Source organism: Acanthopagrus latus, chromosome 17 (genome assembly GCF_904848185.1).
Source record: "Acanthopagrus latus isolate v.2019 chromosome 17, fAcaLat1.1, whole genome shotgun sequence".
Classification (NCBI taxonomy): Eukaryota; Metazoa; Chordata; class Actinopteri; order Spariformes; family Sparidae; genus Acanthopagrus; species Acanthopagrus latus.
In genome coordinates, this window is record NC_051055.1 from 16,684,998 (window position 1) to 16,706,992 (window position 21,995).

The following is a 21,995-nucleotide window of genomic DNA, read 5'->3' on the forward strand; positions in this document are numbered from 1 at the left end:
CCCCCTCTGCTCCGCACTGAACTCAAATCTGTTAATGATCTCTTCGCATTCAGTTCTAAGTGGGAGCAGGCATCTTGCATGGCCTAGGGCAGTGTTACATGCCGTCACACACTCCAGACGGGACTGCTTAACTGCGGTCTGGAGCACACAGGCATGGGGCTGCGGAATGTGCGTACACTGGGAGGGGGGTTGGGACAGAGGAGTGAGGGGAAGCACAGCAGCGCCTCTATCCACTCATCATGGCCCTCCATATTTAGAGCACACAGAACGTCTCTAATGAAGGCAGTCGATCACTTTTGATTCCCTTTACTGGGGCCAAACATCTGGCTTGACGCTGTGCGTCTACTCTAGTGGCATTCATGCCATGTGCACCACTTATTAAGGGAGGGAGCCAATCTAAAATGGGATTGGGTGTGCACTCAGCAGTTAATCATGTAACGGAGGTCACTCGCATTTGCTTGGATCTGTTCGAGTCTGTTTAACTGACACCCAAGTGAGCCTGACTCAACTGCACACCAGGATATAATTTTACAAAAAAGTTTATTATCTTTTTAAAATGTTTGTACACTCGGTATGACAATGTGCTTACACAATACTTACAGTAGAGTAGGGTGGACCTTACTTTGTACATTAAAAAAAAAAAAAAAAAATTAAAAAAGACAAGAAAAACGCATGAAAATCTCCCCCACCACTGAAATAAAATAGAAAGTTGTGAGTCAGCAGGGTCCTAAGTTTGACAGACTGATGTGGGAGCTGCATCAGGAGAGCTGAGCTGGTGAGGAGGGGTGGGCTCACTGTGCTCCCCGACCCCACTCTCCTGCATACAGCTTTGGTAATTTTACACATTATTTACACTTTCAAACGTGAAATGATAGTCCTTTTTACAAAGTGTCTGTTTATTTAAACATTCCCAAAACTATTATTCAATATATTCACATATAAAGCAATGTACATATGTGGAACTTTGTTTAATGCAATTTAATAGGCTTCAACAAACTATGCTAATGAACCTACCATGATGACTGTAAAAATCTCAGAAATTAATGAGCAACAGCAACAGCAGGCCAACCGAAGTGTCTCGAACGTCTCACTAGGACATCTTAATGATAAAAAGAACCAGAACACACAAGATGTTTAGAAACGGTTAAAACTGCAATGCTACAAACTTCATTTTCAGCATTACTCCGGTTAGACGAGGAAACAGGGCGGGAGAAATTGTTGGACAGGAAGTGAGGGGGAAAAAAAAAAAAAAAATCGATACACATCTTAACAGCACATCAAACATAGCATTCAAACCCTGCTCCCGGATATTATACATAAATTGATAAAAGACACGGAAAGATTGATCACTAACCCCACGGCCAACCTGCTGGTTATAGGCTGATCCCTAAGTGTATCGTGAGTAAAAAGCTCATCCGGTGAGGGCACATTACTTGGAGGAGACATGGAAAATGTAGGAATTTCCATAAGGATGCCACGCTGACCTCAGCCTACTTCATGCATTCATAAAACAACAGAGGCTCCAAAGTCTTGTGGTTAAGAAGGCAGGGTTTGAGGAGTGGAAGCTTGGACCTCCACAGCTCAGTTAAAAGCAGCACCAGATACAGAGTCAGTGGGGGTGGGTGGGGGGGTGGGGGGATTGAAGCGTGCGCAAGAAAAAGGAAGTGTGGGAGAAGAAAAGAACTGGACTGTTTAATCGTTTAGTCACTGATCTGTTTTTAACAGTGGAAAGTAACAAACAGACTTTGATAAATATGATACCAAAAGTTGATTCCGTTGAGAAATCCTCATTCATGACTAGAAGAGTTTAAAAAGTGGAATTTAGGTGATCATCTCTGGAACATTTAAGAGCAACAAATGGAAGAGGAAAAAAAAAAAAAAAAAAAATCCGAAAATGCTTAAAATCAAACAGTCAGTGAAAACGTTAGTCTCTGTAGCACCCCGCAGTGTCATCTGTCGTGAACACTGCACCCACTTGCACCTGGAGTTTCGGCTCGTTCAGCGACGCTCGAGTCTCCAGCAGTCACTTGAACGGGGCTCCTCAGCGATCCCTAGGGCCTGGAGAGCTTCTTGGGCAGCAGTGCAATTTTTAGTCATAAATACGCGTCATAAACTACTTCACGGTCCAGGCTAGCCAGTACGTACATGAAGGAGTGAATGGAAAGGCAGATCTGTGCTTCTCCGGTGTCAGCGAAGAGCGAGCGTGGCCTCTGAGGCTAGTACACCTCTGTGTCCTCCTTGGGCCTGTACACGGAGCCAAATCTCTGCATGTACTTCTTGATGTACTCCTTGGTCTTGTGCTTCACGTTCTCGTTACACTCGAGGTCCTCGGGATTGGTGCAAGCTTTCAACTCCTTATTCATGACTCCGTGAGTTAGCTAGAAAGAGATGAGAAAAGGGTTAGCCTTGTTTCTTGTCACCAGGCGACAGTAAATTATATAATTACAATGTATACCTAAGTTGTGGCCAAGTGGTTGTATGGTTAATTCTCTTCTAGTGACTTATAATTTTAGACAATAAAACGCAATCTCTAAATGAGAGAAGCCAGACTCGTCTTTCTGGTTATTGTGCCCATGTCCTCAGAGTCTTGGTATGTCCAAGTTGCCAAACCACTCCCTATAGATATATATACACAATCCATGGACCTACCAGGAAACACGGAAAAACAGAATGCTGCCCTTTGAAGAAATGCTGGTCAAAAAGAGCTTTTAGAAAGGAATGAGTAAAACAAAGGGGAGGGAGATAATAGTTTACATGTACAATGTGTTCTTAGTCTCGTCCAGAGGCACAATACAAAAACATTTGGCTAGAGAAATCGTGGGAGCTCAACTATTTAGCTCTGGTCTGAGGGAAACTTTGAAAACGTTTCCTTTCAAGTGAAAAGCTGACCAATGCTTTCTTTGTGCTCTGACCACACCGAGGCCAAAGAAAGGTTTCAAGCTTCTCAGCATTAATGGGAGCTCTAACTGCTCATGTCAAACATCTCCTTTGTTTAATCTTACCTTTCTCGCCAGGTGTTTGAAGTCTTCTGTGTTGCTGATGCGTCCAAGTTTGCAGTCTGGCTTCCGATAAGGATTTAGACATTGCACTATGAACTGGGACATCTGAGTAACACACACAGACAAAGACTTGTTAGAATACTTTTGTAGAGTAAGTTAAAACAAATCAAAGTTTGCAGATGAAGGCAAACCAAATCATGCAACAGTGTTTAGAGAGACTGACTCACCTCTTTGCGAAACGTCTCTTTACTCTTTTTAGCCAATTCACTGGAAGTGTCAGCCTCAGCGGTCTTTGTGGAGAACTGCAACATCATAAAAAGAGATGGATAATACAATTAAAATGCATGTTTGCAAACAAAAACAATTAGTTTCGCATGAAACCACTGGCTTTTCAAGTGGAACTTGCCACAAACAGACTCCCTTCCAATTCTCCTTCTTTCATCTTCTTGTCAGCTATAATAGAAGACAGGTCGACCATGTATAACTTTTGAACTTAAGCAGAGAGAAAGAAATCTACCCTAAAATCTAAAGTGAGACCCACCTGTGCTTCAGCTCAATCAAATATGGCAACTGCCTGCAAAACAGTAGCTATCAAGGTCACTGGGGCATCAAACAGCACCTGCTCACTAGCTACTTGACACAAAGCAGGGATATCCTGCCAGGATGCTGTCTGTTCTACCCCGGCCTTCAACAACAAAGGCAAGCAGGCAGCAGCTGACTGCTTGTACCCACAACAAACTGGTGCGCATCAAAGGCGAGCACAAAGGATTCACACGAACGCGTAGTGCCAGGGCATGGAATCCAGAAACAGAGAAATCGGACTCTTCACAAGTGCTGAACATGTGCCGTTGTTTCAAGCGCTGGATGAGGACACCGCTGTCTAAACACATGCTGGGAAATGGTCCATGACCTTGTCGCTGATCTTGGCGGGAAAAGCTGCATAAAAAACATGGATCGCTTCACCTTTTTTCCAACTCTGTTACATCTTTTTAAAAAGAGACAAAAGGGACACTGGCGAAGTTGGACTATAATACAAGAAACCGCAAATAAATGAATGCCGGGTCAGCCAGATGGTTTCTATTATCCACAAAGTCGGGATAAAAACGAAGAGGGAAAACAAATGTGGCAGAGGAGGAAGAGATGAGCAGAGCCACCCCTCCCCTCATGGATTTGAGGCTAAGGGACAGACAGCTGAGCAGGGGGTGGGCTGAGCGGATTCTCTCTCCATATCTTTGTGTCCGTGTAGATTCTGATGAAGCCATTTTACAGGGAGGAGTCACAACACTCAACGAATGTGGTGTCTTGCTGAGCTTTTTTCTTCTTCTTCTCCTTTTTTTTCCCTCTTGAGACACAGCTGAAAGCAATCACTCATGCAGCATCTTCAATTACCTCAAGGAACAAACACTGTAATCACATTCTGCATCCAAGCACAAACTTTCTGGGAACCAAATGAGAAAGCGAAGAGGACACTTCCTCATTGTCAAATTAGGAAACTTCCAAAAAACACAAATCTAATGCACAACTACAACACAGCTTTTACATAAACACACTTGTCGCTAACACACTCGCCGCTACAAATCTCACCTTGGAAGGATTCTCATCATAGGTAGGTGTTCCCAGGTCCATCTCTGATTCATGGTCAACACTAGTGTTGTCACTGCTTCCTTCCCAGGTTGGAGGATCCCACTGTGTTTGCCTAATACAAAGAAGGAAGCAATGTCAGATATAAATACATGCAGGGGGGTTTGTGGAGACACATACAGTTCACATGAATTTGGAGATTTAAAAATGATGCTCTTCTTTGAAAAAGGCAACTGGCACTACTTTTTGTTCAAGATAAAATGGTCAGTATACCTTTTCAAAAGGCTGAATGCCCTCTCAACAGCGTGATAGAATTTGCACCCAAGCAGTGGAACACGCTAAAACTGAGTCTAATGGTTCAACCCATCATTGATTGCTGTTAATGGAAGCAAAGAATCATAACAAGCAGCAGTACCGACCTTGTAACAATATGGTAGTAGTAGATCTTGCCTTCAGGGTCCCGGGCCACTTTCCAGTTGGGAGGTAGGACGATAGTTTTGGGTTTGGGGGGAGAGGGAGGAGGCAGGTCTATCACATTGTTGGGTACAATCATTTCCTGAAGAGGAGATTAAATGGAAAATAAGTGTTAGTCGTAAATCACAAGGCTTCACTTTAAAGTACCCAGCATTTCCTGGCGCGGGGAAAGAATTTTCGGATTCACTTGAGCTTCATTTTGATTGCAACTGCAGTTATAAGTCAAACCTGATTACATTTAGAGTCTCATTTACAAATGGAGCCCACGGAGCCATTTCCATTTCTTTGTGCTAACTTTAGTCACATCTTAAAAGGCACTTCATCATGATGTGAGTCAGGTCTTGGACCCATATACTGCAGCTCTCAAGAGCTGCATCATTTAGATGTATACTACCCCCTTGTGGCCACACTGAGACAGAGGGTGATCTCAAATGAACAGAGAGTAATAGCATAATTGAGATTTCTTAGAGTCTCAAAGATCCTGTAAAGTGGAGACCCAAACTGCCCAATAAACTGTTGACAACATAAATGCTGTTCAAGAACCCAAATTCTACCAGTGACATGATTATGAATGCATAACTAGGGAGATTATCTGGGGCACAGGCAAAAAACAAGTGGAGTGAAAGTGTTTATCTTCTTCTTGGGACCTGTTTCATCCATGTTAAGCAGCAAATGGAGCCATATGAGGGGTTAAGTGAGTGCGAAGATGAGTGACTCGCACCAGGCAGGGTCATATGTGCATGCTCACCTCCCCCTCTGGGATGGATTGCCAGGTACGATGGTGCATACCCCCCCATTTGATTAAATTCATGAGGGAGAAATTATCAATCCAGAACACAGCGGAAGAAAGGGTTAAAAAAAATAGGGTGACTCTCGAATGTTGGCAGGTACACATCAAAGAAATCCTAATCCTCATCTTAGACATAATTTTCTTTCTTTCCATAACAAATCTCCATTTAGTGTACAGTTGTTAATGATCCGTCAAAGTACATTGTCTTGCCCCATCATCCTGTTTCAGTTTAAGACATCATTTTATTAAAAGCTTTAAGCAGTTGTTCATTATCCGGGGATTATGTGCAGCTGTCTCTTTACTCAACATGATTTAAGAACTTAAGTGACTGCATGCATTACCTGTTGGACAGTTTGAGATGTGACAATGGTAGTAACAGTGCCTCCCTGCTGCACCACCACTCCCTGCTGATGACCAGGATACACCGGCTGGCCATGCAGGTAGCTGGCTGAGGGTTCAGTGTATGCCTTCAGACACACAGAGCACAATCAGATCAGATATTTACTCCAGATGTCAGAAATGGATTACCAGGTGCTGTATGATATAATAATGGATAAAACATTTGCAGTCATTGTTAAGGAGAGAGATACCTTTTTCTTGCCATATGTGATTGTTGGTGTTTAAAGTATAAATGACAGTTTTGGTTTAGAGGGACAGCTCGGCCCCAAATCAACAACACATCTTTTTTCCAATTATTTGTAGTGATTTTTTTTTTATCCATCTAGATTGTCTTCCTGGGAGTTCCCAAGTTTTCGAGTTTTCAGCCTCAGAGATGTCTGCCTTCTCTTGAGTATAATGAAACTAGATGGGACTCCACATGTGGTGCCCAAAGAGCAAATAAATACAAGAAAAGGTACAAAAACAAAACAAAACAAAACAAAAAAACAATCAAGATCAGTGTCTGACAAGAAATCATGATCTGATTCCTCAAGAGAATCTACAGACCTTAATGCGATCAGTTTCATGTAGAGGCTATTTTTCTTCTAGCGAATACCTGCCAACCATATCACTACATGGACGGATGAGAGGCTATCTAATATTACGGCTCAGTCTTAATTAATTAACATACCTTGCTATCTTAAGCACAAGCCTCTTATCTGTGAGTAGATGCAGGTTCCTTTTTTTTAAAAAAAATTTGGGGTAACCTTGCCCTTAAACATCAAAGGATATTCCAATGGCAAAAAAAAAAAAAAATTATGTTCTAGAGAGCAATTAGAAAATCTAAGCACAATAACATCACCAGAAATTATTGACAGCAAGGCAACAGCATCCTACCTGTATAACTGGAGTGTTGGCCTGAGGGTAGGCGGCGGGGATGCTGTAGATGGTTTGGCATGGCTGGCCCTGGTAATAGATAGCCGTCTGTGTCTGAGGCGGTGCTGGGGCTGTGGCATACTGCTGTGCAGGTTGCGTCTGTACAGTCACTGCCTGCTGAGTAGTTGGATCCCAGAGAGTGGTGTAGCTCTGCTGACCCTGTACCTGAGGGGCCGTTTGGGCTGGCACAGAGAGGACAGCTACGCCTGCGTCCTGGGCGGCTACAGTTGGCTGCGCATACTGCTGAGGGTTGCCGGTGGTGAGGTTGGTGGTGGTGATGTGCTGAGAGAGATTAGAGACTGGAGTGGCCTGAGAAGTGGAGGATGGAGAGGTCAGTCCCATGTCTGAGATAAGACGCTGGGGAGGAGTCTGTTCATAGGCCAGGGTGGGCTCAACCGAAGGGGTGGGTAGCAGTACCTTGCCAGCATTGGGGTTGGATGGATCCACAAAGGTCTGGATGGGATATCCAGGAGGGTATGCGATGAAGCCAGGGCTGGAGGCATAAGCCAGAGCGGGGTCATAGGCCATAGTTTGAAGCTGCTGCTGCTGCTGCTGTTGAAGCTGTTGTTGTTTCTGGGCTTCCCGCTGAGCGACCTCCTGCTCAAACAGCTTTCTGCGCTCCTCTGTGGACAGCTTGTTGCGCTCCTTGGCAGCAGCTCCCCTTGGAGTCTTGTTGGTGTTAGATGAGTCAAACCTTGAAAAGCCCGAAAACAAGACACATACATGGATTATGCTGTGCTTGGAGGACACTCCATAATGATGTTCCAATTACAAGACTTTGCTTACCGTTCCTCAGTGCGTCGCGTGCTCCTCTCATAGGATGAGGGTGGCGAAGAGGAGCGTCTCCTCCGTCTCTCTGTGCTGCGTGGAGTTTTGTCAGAGACTCTGTCCCGGTCTCTTTCTCGATCCCGGTCCCGGTCCCGATCTCTATCTCTGTCTCTTTCTCTATCTCGGTCCCTGTCTCTATCTCTGTCTCTATCCCAGTCTCGATCCCTGTCTCGGTCATAGTCTCTGTCGCGTTCCCTCTCTTTTTCCCGCTCCCTTTCACGTTCTCGGCTACCAGAAGGGGTGCGTGGCGTCAAAGCCGCATCTCGATCTCGGCTGCGATCTATGAAAAAAATCTAATTAGCCCAAATCATACAGGAAAATTCAAGGTTTAAAAATCTGCATTGGACCTAACTTACCACTGGCTTCCTTTTCCACCTGACTCTTCTTTGGTATTCTGTACACCTCCTAAAAAGGACAAACATAACTTTGACTTCCAACTTTGGAAAACAACAGCATGCAAACAGATTACAAACAAAAATAGGACATTACTTTACAGTTTTTATGCACGTGCCTTAAAAAATGACTCTCTGAGCTTACCTTCAGATCCTTCCAACTTTCCAGAAGCCTGGCAGCCATGCCACTTATGTCCAAGACACTGAGTTGGGGCTCCTGACTCCTCTCACTCTCCACATCTGAGACACCCTCCTCTTCATCTTGAGATGGAGTTCCCATCACTGATGGGTCCACAGGGGTCGCTATGACCTCAGATGGTATACTGGCCTCTGGGGTTTCAGAGCTTGGGGCAGCATCAGCAGTAGATTCACCAGGCAGAGCCTCACTGACAAGAGGTTTCTCAGCCTCTTGCATCTCTGCCTGGACTTCCATTGTCTCTGAAGGCTGCTCAGATGAAAAATCAGCACCATCTGTTTGGATGGACTGACTCTCTGCCTCGAGAACATTCACAGTAGGCTGGTTTCCTTCAAGTTCAGCCTTTTCTGCTGCCGCCTGACTGCTCTGCTCCTCCCCAATCTCCCGTTCTTCACTGGACTCTTTTGGGCCCTCGGGTTCATCTGTCTGACACTCACTCGTGTCCTCCTGCATCTCGATATCCTGCTCCAATTTCGGTTCTGTTTCTTCTTTTACCTCCTCAGTTTGAGGCTGGAGTTGACTGCTTGAATTCATCTCAATCTCTTCGTCTTTCTCCTCCTTCACCAACTCTTCCGTTGTTCCTTCTGTTGGATCTGCAGCTTCACACACAGGGTCGACCTTCAACGGTTTGGCATCAGGAAGTCCGGCTTGTGAGGATTCCTCTTCTTCCTCATCATCGTCGTCCTCCTCTTCCTCTTTCCCATCTGATGCTTTGCTAGCATCTGAGAGTGCACTGTCCAGACTGTTTTCACTGATGATCTTAAGGCGGCGGTACACAGCAGGTTTGGACGTGTCACCATCCAGTTCTGGTCCCATTTTGGTGGAAGAACCATCGGGAGTGTTGAGGGGCGTTTGAGCACGAGAGGTGTTCTCACTGGAGTAACCATCCAACTCGGCAGGCTGAGCGAGAAGTTTTGTCTGGGCCCATCGCTGAATGAAGGTCAGCACTCTGCTCTCCTCCAACATGTTTTTAGTAGAGATAGGCAGCACAGCTAAGGTCTTCATAATCTAAACAGAATAAAAGATAATCGGTGATCAAATAGCAAATGGCAGTCTATGTGACTGCAGGCTCTAGTTAATTTAATTAAATGTTATGAAAGTTTTAAGGCAAAGTCGGTAACATAAGTCACCTCTAACTGCAGTTTGGTGTTATTGGCACTGTTGCCTTTAGCTTCAGAAAGCTCCACCATGAAGATCCACAGCAAAGACAATCCATGATGGTCCAGGAACTGCTTCAGGCAGGATGGATTTTGAGTGTCCTGGACAACACAAAAATATCATGTTATGTATTGCAAATGATAATGTGCAAAAGCCAAGAACATAAAAAAAAGGCATCGACCACTCAGGTCATACTTGTATGAGTTTGAGGCAGATGAGTTTTTGCTCCATGGTTTCCACTCGGACCATCAGTCTGCAGAGAGACACCACCTGTTTCTCATCATACAGGCCTTCTCCATTCTCCAGTAATGCCTCCAGCTCCTCATCAACCTGAGAAAGGACAAAAGGATTTCATCATCAAATATAAGACATCTGTTTTGGAGAAACTGGCAGAGACATTTTAGCCTGATGCATATAAAGCAGAGCAGACATCACTATGGCTAAAAAACAAAACAAGCAATGGTTGTAGTGTGCCATTTTAAGCTGTTTCATTAAGTTATTGTGGTTGTGGCCCTCTTATAGAAGTGTAACCAAATCAACATTACTGCCAGCCAGGTGTAAAAACAATGTACAGGCACAATTTTAAATGTGACTGAAGTAACTGACCGTGGTGAGAGCACTCTTTCGACTGCGGTCTTTCTTCATCTTCCCTCCAGCTGCCCGAACACTAACTCTGTTCTCCCCACCCAAGAAGCCTCTGCAGCTGGGAGCTCCACAGAAGCACTTCTGTGCTTCTTTGCTGTAGAAAAAGATCAAACAAAAGGTGAAATCACTAAGGCTAAACCATCAGTTGGGTTGCATCAGTTTTTGACAAACCGAAAATGAGACTCAAAAATCATCCATATGTCTATGGAATTGCTTGTTTACCTACATTAAGGTTACATAGTGTTGCTTTGATGGCCCTCCTTTATGTCAATGATTAATGGCATAGACACATTTAAAAAATATGTAAAAAAAAACAAAACAAGTATGAAATGTTCAAATACGTCACCAAATAGACTTGGGCAGTCATTAACATACAGTAACTAGGAATCCCGCCCAAATAAACTATATGTATGAAACACTGAATAAACACTATTATGAACATATCTATCTATGTCGAGTGTTTTCAGACATACCCATATCTCTGGAACTGGTAGTCAAAGGTCAGTTCTGTTCCTGCAGCGACAGCCTTGGTGGTGAAGAACCCAACTCTTAGCTGGCCATTTACAGTCCACTGGATTTGGATAAAAGACATCAACAGGTAAGTCATCTTTCAGTAAGTAAATCCGAAAGAGTTTCAGTCGAGTACTTTCTATAGCCACTTTACCTTTTGGGTCTCACAGTTGGGCTCACAGCTATGGTTCATAAACCGAGAGCAATTACCCTTCAGCGTTGCATCAATGATCTGAGGGGACATAACGCAGTGTAATTTTGCTACTTTATCTGAATTGTTAAACCAGATGATTAAATATTAACATTAATTGCAATGTGTCATATTATCACTTACCTCATTATTCTTTAGAGACATGAAGTAGTAGTGGATGTTCTTATTGCGAGCATATTCTTTCACCCTTGTTTTGAACTCTTTGTGGTCCAACACCTCCCCGCAGTACTCCAGTACAAAAGTGTTTCTGAGATGGCAATAAAAAGAAACACTGACAATCATCCTGTCTCTTTTTCCAAACATAATATTTAAGAACAATAATTAAATGTCACAAATGGCGCATATTTTGTTTTGGAATGGAATTGCTTTTTTTTTAAAAAACAACAATGAAAGTACACCTAATGCAGTTCAGCAGAGGAGGTAGCATGTACCACAACAACTACTAACTTTGCAAATCTTTGAATGTTAAATGCTAGTAAAACATCTAAAAGTTTTGTATTGAAAGTTTTTAAGAGGCTTACGAAGACAAGTCTTTAGCTGCCCTTAGTCCCCAGCCCTTGTCTTCGGTGAGGATAACATCGAAGTCTGCATGTTGTTTCATCTGAAAGCGTCGATTGGAGCAGTAGACTCCATTCAGGCACCGTGAAGAGCTGAAAGAAAAAAATTACAAAAAGTAAATAGATATTCTTTAGTTAACATGTAGGAACATACAGGCTCCTACACATTTTGATTGCAAAAGACCATACATTTTTGAATAGCTTTGTTGTTGGATTTACCAAATTCAGAGAGCATGATTTATTTATGCACCTCTTGTTCAGATAAATAAGTATTTGAACAGTTTTTCTATACATTTCCCCAATATATGTGCAATCATTTGATTACTAAAACATTCAAAAAGTGTTTTTTCCAGGATTTCCTAAGAAAAATTGTGCAATGTCAAAATGTTGATTTCTTATATATTGCCACAGGTATATCTGTAATAATCGACTTACCACTCAATCATCAGCAGCCGGTTTAAACAGTCTTCCCCGCATGCTAACACTCCCCTTGACCGCTCCTCTCTGGGCAGCACCGGGCACTCACATTGCATTCTTTTAATATCTCTGTGAGATTTGCTCTTCTTTCTGAAAAAAAACAAAACAAAACAACAAAAACAACTGAAAGCGGTTTTCTAAATATTCAGTTTTGGTAATGGGGCTGGACAACGCCTTACCTCTCGGTCAGATAGAGGTTCTCCTCGATCAGGTCAAAGTATGGGGGCATCTTCCTAGCCTTGGATAACTCTTTCCATTTATTGGAGTCATGGAAGTCTTGCAGTGTGAGTGATGGACGCTGCACCTCAGCTTTGACATGGCTTTCTTTAGGTACATCGGTATCTGCTTGTCGCTCTCTCTTGCCTGCAGGCCCAGCTTCTGCCTCATTGTCGGAATCTGACTCAATCTCCGGACGCCTTTTCTTTGGAGGGCCCCGGCCTCTGTGGGGTCTAAAATGGTCTTCTTTAGGGGGGTCGGGCACAACAGAGCCTCTGCTGTTGCTGCTTATTTCATAACCTTGTACAAAGCTTGATGACCCAGGAGTGATAGGTCCAATGCATTCAACAGCTGTTTTACTGAGATCAGATGATTTCTCCCCACTGTAGTCCTCGTGGTCATTGGTTAGGGAGTCAGGATGGATATCACCTGCGGGATCCTGATAATGCTCATGCATGTGGAGGTAGGTTTTTCTGCTAGTCTGCATGTTAGGGGATTGGTGGTTCCAGGAAGCATTACTCTGCATGTGCTCCTGGTCCTGGGGAGAGGTTCCTGTCAGTTTAGTGTTCAGTAACTGTGGGCCATGACTGCTATCAGGCTGCTGGTATGTACTACTGGGCAGTTCCGTTTGTGAAAAATCCCAACCCAGGTTGAAACCATTCTTGTCAGTGATATTCTCAGCACTGGAGAACTCCCCTTGCTGGTAATGGGAAAATATCCTTTCACCTCTGCTGTTTACAGTATGCTGCTTCTGCCCTGTCTCACACTGTCTGGAATTATCAAGGCTGTGGGCGGGATCTGTGACACTTTCATGGGCACTGATATGACCAGCCATGTAAGACTGGGCACTGATGGAGCTGGAGCTCTCCGAGTGACTGGTGCTATCAATCATATTACTCTGGGACTGACACAACATACTTAATGAATCAGTCACACCAGCACATAGACCACTGGTCTCCTGAGTGGAAGAACTCCCCAGCCTTTGTTCTGGGACTTCACTGATATTAACGTCAGCTGCTAAATTAGCATTCTGCAATTCTGAACTATTCATTGGAGTGCATGACGAAGCTCCCGAGTTTTGTGGATCCATTGTTAGGGATGAATTCTTTGGCACCACCACCACAGAGTGCAGACGTTTTATAGCCTCTCCACAATCAGAGTCATACTCCGAGTTGTCACTGTCACTAGCCTCACTCTGACCTCCAAATGCATCCTGATTTAGTGCACTTCTCTTACTTAATTTGCTCTTATGAACATTGTCCTTGGATTTTTCTTCGTGACCATCTCCATTCCAGCTCTGCATTTTTGCAGATTTGTCGACCTGCGATGTATCATTTATGTGCAGAGGATAATCTGTGTTTGTTTTCTGAGAAACACTCAGTTTTAAGTCACATTGGTCAATGCTGGTGCTTTCACGTAAAGGCTCACTTTGGTCTTTGTGTCTGTCGGTAATAGATGTGCTGGCTGAGCCGACTTCCTGCTTAGAGATCTCAATCTGCTTCACCAGTTTGGAATGTGTTTCAGCCTCCTGCTGAATAGTATCTTTAAAGTCTGAGTCTTGTTGGCTATTTTCTTTAGAAAACTCTATTTTTTTGACAGAGATCACTTTTTTAACAGTAGGCTTACTCTCTGCACAAAGCGTCCTTTGTGAATTATCACTCTCCGAAGTGTCCTGCCCAACAATGTCCCACCTGGACTTTCTGGCCGAACTGCAGCTCTTTTTAACAGCATCCACATTTTGCTGTTCGAGTGTTAGCTGACTCTCAGATTCAAGACATGATGGATCAGATTTGAGCGGCACACTTGTACCACACTGCCTGTCGACTGGCCAAACCTCATTCGGCTCAATGATATCTGGCTTAGTGTTCTGCTGGACATCATATGTAACATGTTTATCTGTTGTATCAAGTAAGGGTGTTGGCTCTGGTGAGCATTCAACAACTTCCTTGTCCTGGCTGCACATTATACTATCGTTACTACTGCATGAATTTAAGACAGCTGCATCTGAGTTCACATGTGGTCGGTTATTAGAAGAAAGGCTATCCTTCTCATTGGTCAAGTTTTCCAGGGTGGCATTTACATGCTTTAGGCTTTCACTTGAGGTTAAAGTTGAGGCATTTTCATTCTCAGCTTCAAGACCTGAATTTGTTTCTTTTCTCTTGCATGAAGATTCTTGCAAACTCTTGTCAGTGTACAAGACCATCTCCTTAAAAGCCTGATTACTTTGTTCGTTTCCACCTTGATGGGAATCGGGTTTTTCCTTTTCACTCTGAGAACATAATTCTGTGGTGTTTGCAGATGGCGGTGCTTTGTCAGGGCTGTGAAATATGTCATCTGATTGTCTATCATGTCCGCTGGTTTTCACAGAAGATCTAGAAGGGGTCATCTGCTTTGTGTCCGACCTACTGGATTTCTTTTGAGAGTTTTTACAGTTCTCCTCAGAGCCAGAGCTTTTGTCAGAGGTCTGTGATTTCCCTTTATGATCGGCCTCAGAGTCACTAGAGCTGCTTTTTTGGCGTTTTTCGTTTGTCTGAGAGTGGGTATGTGTACTGGAAGAAGAGGATTTGCTATTGGTCTCTGACTTGTGATGGGAGCTAGATTTACGGTAACTGGAGTCCAGATCAGGAGAGCACTTGCGCTGGGAATCAGAGTCTGATAATCGCTTTGAAGTCCTTTCAGACTTTGATGATTGTGTTCTTTTATCCAACTCTGAGGAATGGGGGGAATCTGCAGATTTGGAGGCTTTCTCAGATTTTGAATAGGAAGATGATTTTGACTCTTTATATGAGCTTGAATGAGCAGACGATCTGCTAGAGTCACTTGTCCTTGTCCTCGTCTTCCTGTGGTCATCCTCAGAGTCAGAACTGTCCCGAGTTCTGTCAGTGCGAGAACGAGAACGTCTTCTTTCTCTACGTGGAGAACTCCTGTGTGATCTCCGGTCAGGCTCATGATAGTAAGACCGCTCCGAGCGTGATCCTCTGTCACCTCTGGATCTCTCTGATCTGGAGTGAGATGAACTTGTTCGAGACCCTCTTGATCTAGACCTTGATCTAGACCTGGTCCTTCTGCGCTCTTTGTCAGATCGAGATGAGCGTGATGATGTGTGTCTACAGTCACGGTCCGATTTGGAGTAACTAGAAGACCTTTCATGATTCTCTGACCGCTTAGAAGAACCTTTCTCCTTTTCCTCAACATGTGAACCAGAGGAAGACTTTTTAACTTCTTTGCTTCTGCTGTCAGTGTTCGTTTTACTTTTGGAGTCAACTGATTTGCGACTGGAAGACATCTGGACTGAATCCCCATCAGATTCTGACCCAAGGGGAGCACTATTAGATTGAGACCTGGTTTTCCTTTTGTATACCGTACTGTCCTGCTCAGTGCTGCTGGAACTCTCTCCATCCTTCCCTGAGGAAGCAGCAGGCTTCTTGAGGCTAGGGGTTACCCTCGTTTCAGATGCTTCGATGTGCGCGTTTTCAGAGGGGCTTACACTGACAACATTCTGAGGCTGGGGTGTTGGGAATTCAGTTACACACTTACTTGCTGATGTCTGTGGAACCTGCGATTCAGGGGAGTGTGGCTCCTCTGGCACGACAGATGTTGGTGTCTCTTCAGTCACAGAGACACTGAGAATTTGCTTCTTAAAATGCATCTTTGCTAAATCCGTTTTCTGTTTAGCAGCTGAGGAGACAGGTGTTTGAGAAGGTGCCTCTGCTTTTGATGTTGGCACAGGTGACTGCTTTTGCTCAGTTTTGCCATCTGTATTCTGTCCTCCTTTGTCTGGGGCTGACGGTGACAAGGGCGAGGGTGGTTCAGCGACAGACTTGTCTGTGCTGGAGGGGATGAAGAACGGGCTCTGCAGTGGTTTCTTGGTGGGTGCGAAGCTGAAGGACACTTTCTGACGACCCTGATCCTCAAGGTTGACCTTCATCTTGGTACCTTTAGGCAGGAGATGGTTGGACAGCATGACTCTGGGAGACAGGCTCTTGATTAGGGCTGCCTTGGAAAGGCCCTCTACTTTTACCTACATTAAGAGACCAAAAAAAAAAAAAAGTTAACTTGGGTTTCTTAAAAACTGTGAAATAGATATAGGGGTTGTTTCATGGCAACAGCTAGTAAAATGCTCAGAAATAACATGGAGGGCAATAAAGAGCAACTTTGTCAAGATGATACTTACTGAGGCACCACTTCCCTCCTCTCTGTGGTTACATGAGAACATCACAGGAACATAGAAAAAGAGAATAAAGACATAAATAAATGTACACAGTTCATGCAGCATTACATGCAACATATTGTGTATGTGCCTACAACTGTTAATGATACTGAAGCACCCATGACCCAATCTACATCAGTGTTATGTGTACTCTTTCCACTGCCAGCTCCCGCAACTCTATTTTCCCTAACTGTTGTTGAGTATGTTAAACTTTTAAAGAGCATGCTTGAGATTTGTCTCAAAGTTTCAAGTTTTTTAATTTCATCTGAATCACATCATCTTTACAATTTTTGTTATTTACAAATAGTGGAGATGGACGTGACATGAGGAGAATGGCTAAGATGCAAAATAACTCCGAGGATAGATTCCAACTCAGGGCAGTCATATTATATTATGTCTCATAATATCTCATGGTCCTGTGACAAATAGTAAGAGGGAGTAATAGATTTGATTGACAAGTCAATGAAAGGAAGCACTCCTGGTGCTGTTCACCTGCCTGTTGACTGTACATTCACAAGATTTCCCAAAAACATTTAATAGAGGGCTAACTATGGGAATAGCTGAAGGAAGTCAAGTGAGTGGTCACAGTAACTTGCATATAAAATGTGTTATTCATCTAAACAGGACTTCAGTATGGTTGTGAAAATAAATCTCTTTTTTCCCAAGAAAATGTATAAAGTTTATAGTGTTTTTTGCTTAAGAAAAAAACAGTACATTAATGTCCAGTATGATATAATTGTCTTGAAAAGTCCACTTCATTCACTTGAAGGCAAGTGCTTCACTGTCTTTTTTTCAGGGGACATGGCCGCAAAACAAAAGCGGAAGTTGTGCACTCAGTGTTTGCATATTTATGTAATAACAACACAAAACAAAAGCTGACAAAATGATAAAACATTTTGATTTTTCTCGCAGAAGCGCTAATTCTTGGTCTCCCAGTTCACAGATATCTGCATGTAACATGCCTATATTCACTCTTGTAATAGTTTATTTAAAACAAACATTGAAACCTTTTTTTTTTTAATTATTAGCTTCACGTTATTGTAAAGATCTCTTGACTTGACCTCTACAGCTCAGTTTAAAATAAAGACATACTGAATATCTTCAAAACTTGTATTAAATTTAACCTAAGCTGAATGTTCGGATGTTGATTCCAGTGGAGAAATATCCCCTCTTCAACTCTTTTGAAGCTGGATTATCATTCTTTAATGAACCAACTCAAGCTCTAAAGTCCGTTTCTTGCTCAACAGCAATAGCATGAGCATGACTCAAAAACTGGGGCACCCATATGCAACCCACGAAAATGTGAAAAAAGGACATGCAAACTAAACACAAGATGGACTGGATGGTTATTAATCTCCATGACCTTTCTCTCACTAAACGAGCCACCATACAAAGAAAGACACCCTTCTGGAAATGATAAAATGTGTCTGATGAGATGGCCTCCCCAGTAACAGACTTGCATAGTTTGCAAGGCATAAGTTCAAGGTCTTAGCTATTCATATTCTATTCAATTCAATTCAGAAATCTATTCTTGTCATACAGCATTATAGCAAGGGTTAGGCTAACCTGAGTGGATTATAGATGGCGGGCTGCACTTTTCACACGGTACAACCCCCTCGACACCACTGAAAAACCAAACAAACCCAGTACAGCTTAGAAAGTAAAGGCCACGTGAAGCTATAACAATCTGTATTTTCAGTGTTGCAGTAAGTTTGCAATATCACTAGTGAGTGTAATCGTAGGCCGCAGACTCGAATCTTTCTCTTGTTATGCAATTGAAGATTTCTGAAAAACTACAAGTTTCATCACTTTTAAAAGAAAACACAGAGAAAGAAATCTATGTTGACGGGTAAATGATTGTGATGAATATGAGTTTGACCTTTTTTGTGACAATGATTATTTAGTCAATTTCCTTCAAAATGATTGCTTACCATTGACTTAGGTAAGCAGACCTTAAGAAGAGCCAACCAAGAACCCCCCCCCCCCCCCCCCCAAAACAAATCTGGAGTTTATTTATATGATCTGTGAAGGTCCCTAAAACAAGTGTGGAAATATCTTGACCAACTAATAACCGAACCGACTCAGATTACAAGGCTTGATGGTAAACATTACTGAGACTAGCAACTGGTGATGCCAAATTAAAAAAACAGCTGATGCAACATATCAGGAAAAAAGGAGCGCAGAGATATTGGTATTAAATACGTAAAAAGTGAGTATTGGGTTTTGTCCTTCCCTTTTGTCCTATTAAAGTGTGTGTGTGTGTGTGTTCTCCTTAGGGTAGGCTCAATATGGGTGCAGGGCAACAATTGGGTCATTTAATCCTGCAGGATTTCATTTTTCCTTTTTTTCCCTGTGACCTTCAAAATGAGACACTTCTGCAGTGACATTCAGTTAAATAGATAAGAGCTGTATCAAGCTCCTTGCAATAACATGATTAATGAACTAGACCTTCTGGTCCAAGAACTTCAACTTGACGAGACAAGAATATTTTACACCAAATGCGGCAATGTTATGCCATCTGTATGGACAAGAGTTTCATGTTTAAAGCTAATAAATATAAACACATTTCAAGCATTACTGAATGAATTGTTCTACATGGTGACATCTAAATAACTGCGACCTGACATTATCTCTCCCTGTCCTCTTTCCTGTTTGTGATGATTAGTTTGTTCATGCAAGTAAATGAAACTATGCACCTTCACTTTGCAAAACACAACCTGTCCATACACTGGCTGGTCACAGATAACAACATAAATAGATAACAAAGACAACAAGTTATCAGTTATTTAAAAAAAAAAACAGAGCCCAAGACTTTTTGCAGAGGAGAGTCTTGAATGTTTAATTGTTGATTAAACTATAAATAGGCTGATTATAACCTTGATATCGAAATGTTTACACACTCTGCATCCAGAAAAAAATACAACTTGGCAACCACATAAAAAAAGACTTCCAGATTTGTATCAAACTATTTCCAAGCAAGACACACACTGTGAGCTGCATTTGGTGCTGTCTAATACCTGATCTCTGACTTGAGAAGAGAGTCCATTGAGAAACTCGTCTAGGATTAGAAGGCCTGAAGAGGCTGCTGGCCAAGAATAATCCAAATCAGAGAAATGAGCCCTCCAAAGTGACGCCACACCTGGCAAAAAGAAAAATAAGGTTGCAATAAATGTTGTCTTGTTTTGTCCACAACAGTTTGCAACTACTCTGTCAGGAACTTTGGTCATTTTCTGATATCACAGACATCCCAGCGAAGATGCGGAAATAAAAGATGTTGGCACACTAAAAAATGTTTGCTGAAAAGCAGGTTGTTTATACGTGCATCCTGTGAGAAAGTAATGTGGTGTGGCATGCTTTTAGCGGTTGTAGTAGTAACGACTTCTGCAGGCGTCCCTTCCTGTGAATCCTGTTATCTGTCTCTGCAATGTGGTGGACAATCCAACTGCACGTCCTTATATTTATATCTGCTATGAGCCAAAGATCCCCCCCCTTTTCTCAACTTTGGTCAACAGTTCATCTCTGCAGCTGGCGTTTGGTCGCATCACAGCAGCAAACTAAAATAAAGATCACCCTCACCTGAGGTTTATTTATAGTGCCATCATGGTCGCATAAATGAAAAACATGGATGCAGGGCGACAGGAGAACACACATCTCATTATTAGACATGTACAACGCAAGCAAATGGCCAGGAGGACAACAAAGGGTGTCTGTAGTGTGAGGATTAATGTGAAAGGAGAACATCTACACTCCATGAAAAACAAACAGTGACTGGTTTCAAGCAAATGAGGAAACTAACTAAAGCATGGCCTGAGCGGGAGGACTGGATGCAGCCAAAACATGGCCTTTAAAAGGATGGTTGTGCCCACTGTGAAAACGAGCAGAGGATGTGTTGCAAACCTCTCAATATAGTTAAATATGTTATCAAGATTCCCTAACTAATGCTACTACACCATACGTGTACGTAGTAAGCAGCCAGGCAAGGCGGCAATAACTTAGCTAACTGACCTGCGATGCTGGTTTCCCAAAAATATCAGAACCAGCTAAGCTAACTCGGGCAGGCTAACGTTAACAGAGAACAGTCGTGGGCCATCTTTAAAGATAGCGTGTTGTGCTGTCTATAAATAAATGTTAATGTGGACTAGCCGGCAACGCTGTGCTTGGAAATACTAAGTGTTGCCCCCGACTTGCTCATCTGGTACGCAGACGAGGCATTTATTTCGATACACGAAGACGGCTAGCCAAGGAACTCTGCTAGCATCGGCAGCTAACGCTAGCTGTTAGCTCGTTCTCGCACTGTAACTAGCAGCCTGGAGAGCTAACGATACTGTTGTTAACTAACCTTAGTGTTTCACCTGGCTATATTTGACATGTAAAGTCGTAGTAATTAAGGTGTTCTTGACTACTCGGAGAGCTCGTCACTTTTCTACTTGAATACATAAACAGAAAGGGCTGGGTATAACGTTACGTTTCCGTTTTAGGGTATAATGGAGCCGTACTCTCGAGTCTCAGCACCCGGCTTTCCTAGCATGCCAGCTAATGTTTTGTCTTACTTGTGTGTACTCCGATGGTTAAACCACAATTAACGTAGCGTTGAGTGAAAGGCAGCGGCTCGCGGGGTACTCACTTTACGAAGTGCTTAAGGTCACAAGGATCCCCCATCTTCGAAATCACCTGCGATCGACCCTTTGTGAAACATCAAGCAACAATGTATGCCGACGTCAAATCCATACGGGGCTGTCGGAAATGATCGTCGGCTCGGAGGCTCCTCCGCTGCTGCTGCTGCGCCCCAGCTTCAGCCTCGGTCAGTGTTGATACTATCGAGCTAGCATGAGCTCACATAGTTAGCCAAGAGTTACAGTAAAGATCGAGAACACTTACAAAACCACAAGCCAAGCCCCTCAAAGAGTCCTGATTCTGTCCACCTGTAAGTTACCATACGAGTGACAACCTGAGCTGGTCGGAGGATGATGAACATGTCTCTGGGATACCTTTTATTCCACACACTGATCCGCACAGTGTCTCCCTTGCCGTGGCTGCTGCGCTCAACAACATCACATGATGTGGGAACATAGCTGGCGCGAACCCTGGAGCGCACTGCAACCATGCGTCTTACTGAATAAAATAAATACACACAGTACAACTACAGTCCTGACTATACCCTGCGAGGGAGGCAAGCAGGGACATGGTGAAGGAGATACGTGACAGCACAAAAGCAAAGCTCAAATACATTAAGCTGTGTTTCATTTAGTTGTCATTGTGACAACTGAATAATAATAATAATAATAATAATAATAATAATAATAATAATAATAATAATAATACAAAACTCATTATTTACAGATACAATGGAGCAAAAGTAGGGTACATGCCAGTTGCCACACAGCAAATCAGTACCCTGTGCTCAGTGATCTCGTCGGGCCCATGTCACGACATGACA

General features: G+C 43.1%; 1 protein-coding gene across 4 annotated transcripts; it reads right to left on the reverse strand.

Moving 5' to 3' along the window:
• Window positions 1-878: 878 nt before the first annotated feature.
• setd2 (SET domain containing 2, histone lysine methyltransferase) lies at window positions 879-21,677 on the reverse strand. Of its 4 annotated transcripts, none has more exons than XM_037075677.1 (22): window positions 21,547-21,670; window positions 16,523-16,544; window positions 12,312-16,369; window positions 12,091-12,222; window positions 11,620-11,748; window positions 11,222-11,345; window positions 11,042-11,119; window positions 10,851-10,948; window positions 10,339-10,471; window positions 9,928-10,062; window positions 9,705-9,833; window positions 8,524-9,582; window positions 8,343-8,391; window positions 7,945-8,266; window positions 7,576-7,852; window positions 7,120-7,467; window positions 6,186-6,311; window positions 5,000-5,136; window positions 4,584-4,695; window positions 3,227-3,301; window positions 3,003-3,104; window positions 879-2,378 (listed from the first exon to the last, which is right to left on the reverse strand). In XM_037075677.1, exons 1-22 carry the CDS (start codon window positions 21,660-21,662, stop codon window positions 2,217-2,219), a joined length of 7,923 nt encoding a protein of 2,640 aa, XP_036931572.1. In that variant the 5' UTR covers window positions 21,663-21,670; the 3' UTR covers window positions 879-2,216. The 4 variants fall into 4 exon arrangements, with proteins under 4 accessions (XP_036931572.1, XP_036931571.1, XP_036931569.1 ...); XM_037075676.1 differs by adding an exon at window positions 19,576-19,697 and having other exon boundaries at window positions 7,120-7,852; window positions 21,183-21,659; XM_037075674.1 differs by having other exon boundaries at window positions 7,120-7,852; window positions 21,547-21,677.
• Between the last annotated feature and the right edge of the window lie 318 nt (window positions 21,678-21,995).

What these genes read in the sequence shown, in the direction of transcription:
- setd2 (XM_037075674.1), bottom strand. Translation starts at nt 21,662, where the DNA reads ATGGTTGCAGTGCGCTCCAGGGTTCGCGCCAGCTATGTTCCCACATCA. An exon ending in CCAACACTCCAGTTATACAG is followed by an intron (nt 6,312 to 7,119) that starts GTAGGATGCTGT and finishes GTGTGTCTGAAG; the next exon opens with GCATACACTGAACCCTCAGC. An exon ending in ATGATGAGAATCCTTCCAAG is followed by an intron (nt 3,302 to 4,583) that starts GTGAGATTTGTA and finishes ATGATGTTGCAG; the next exon opens with TTCTCCACAAAGACCGCTGA.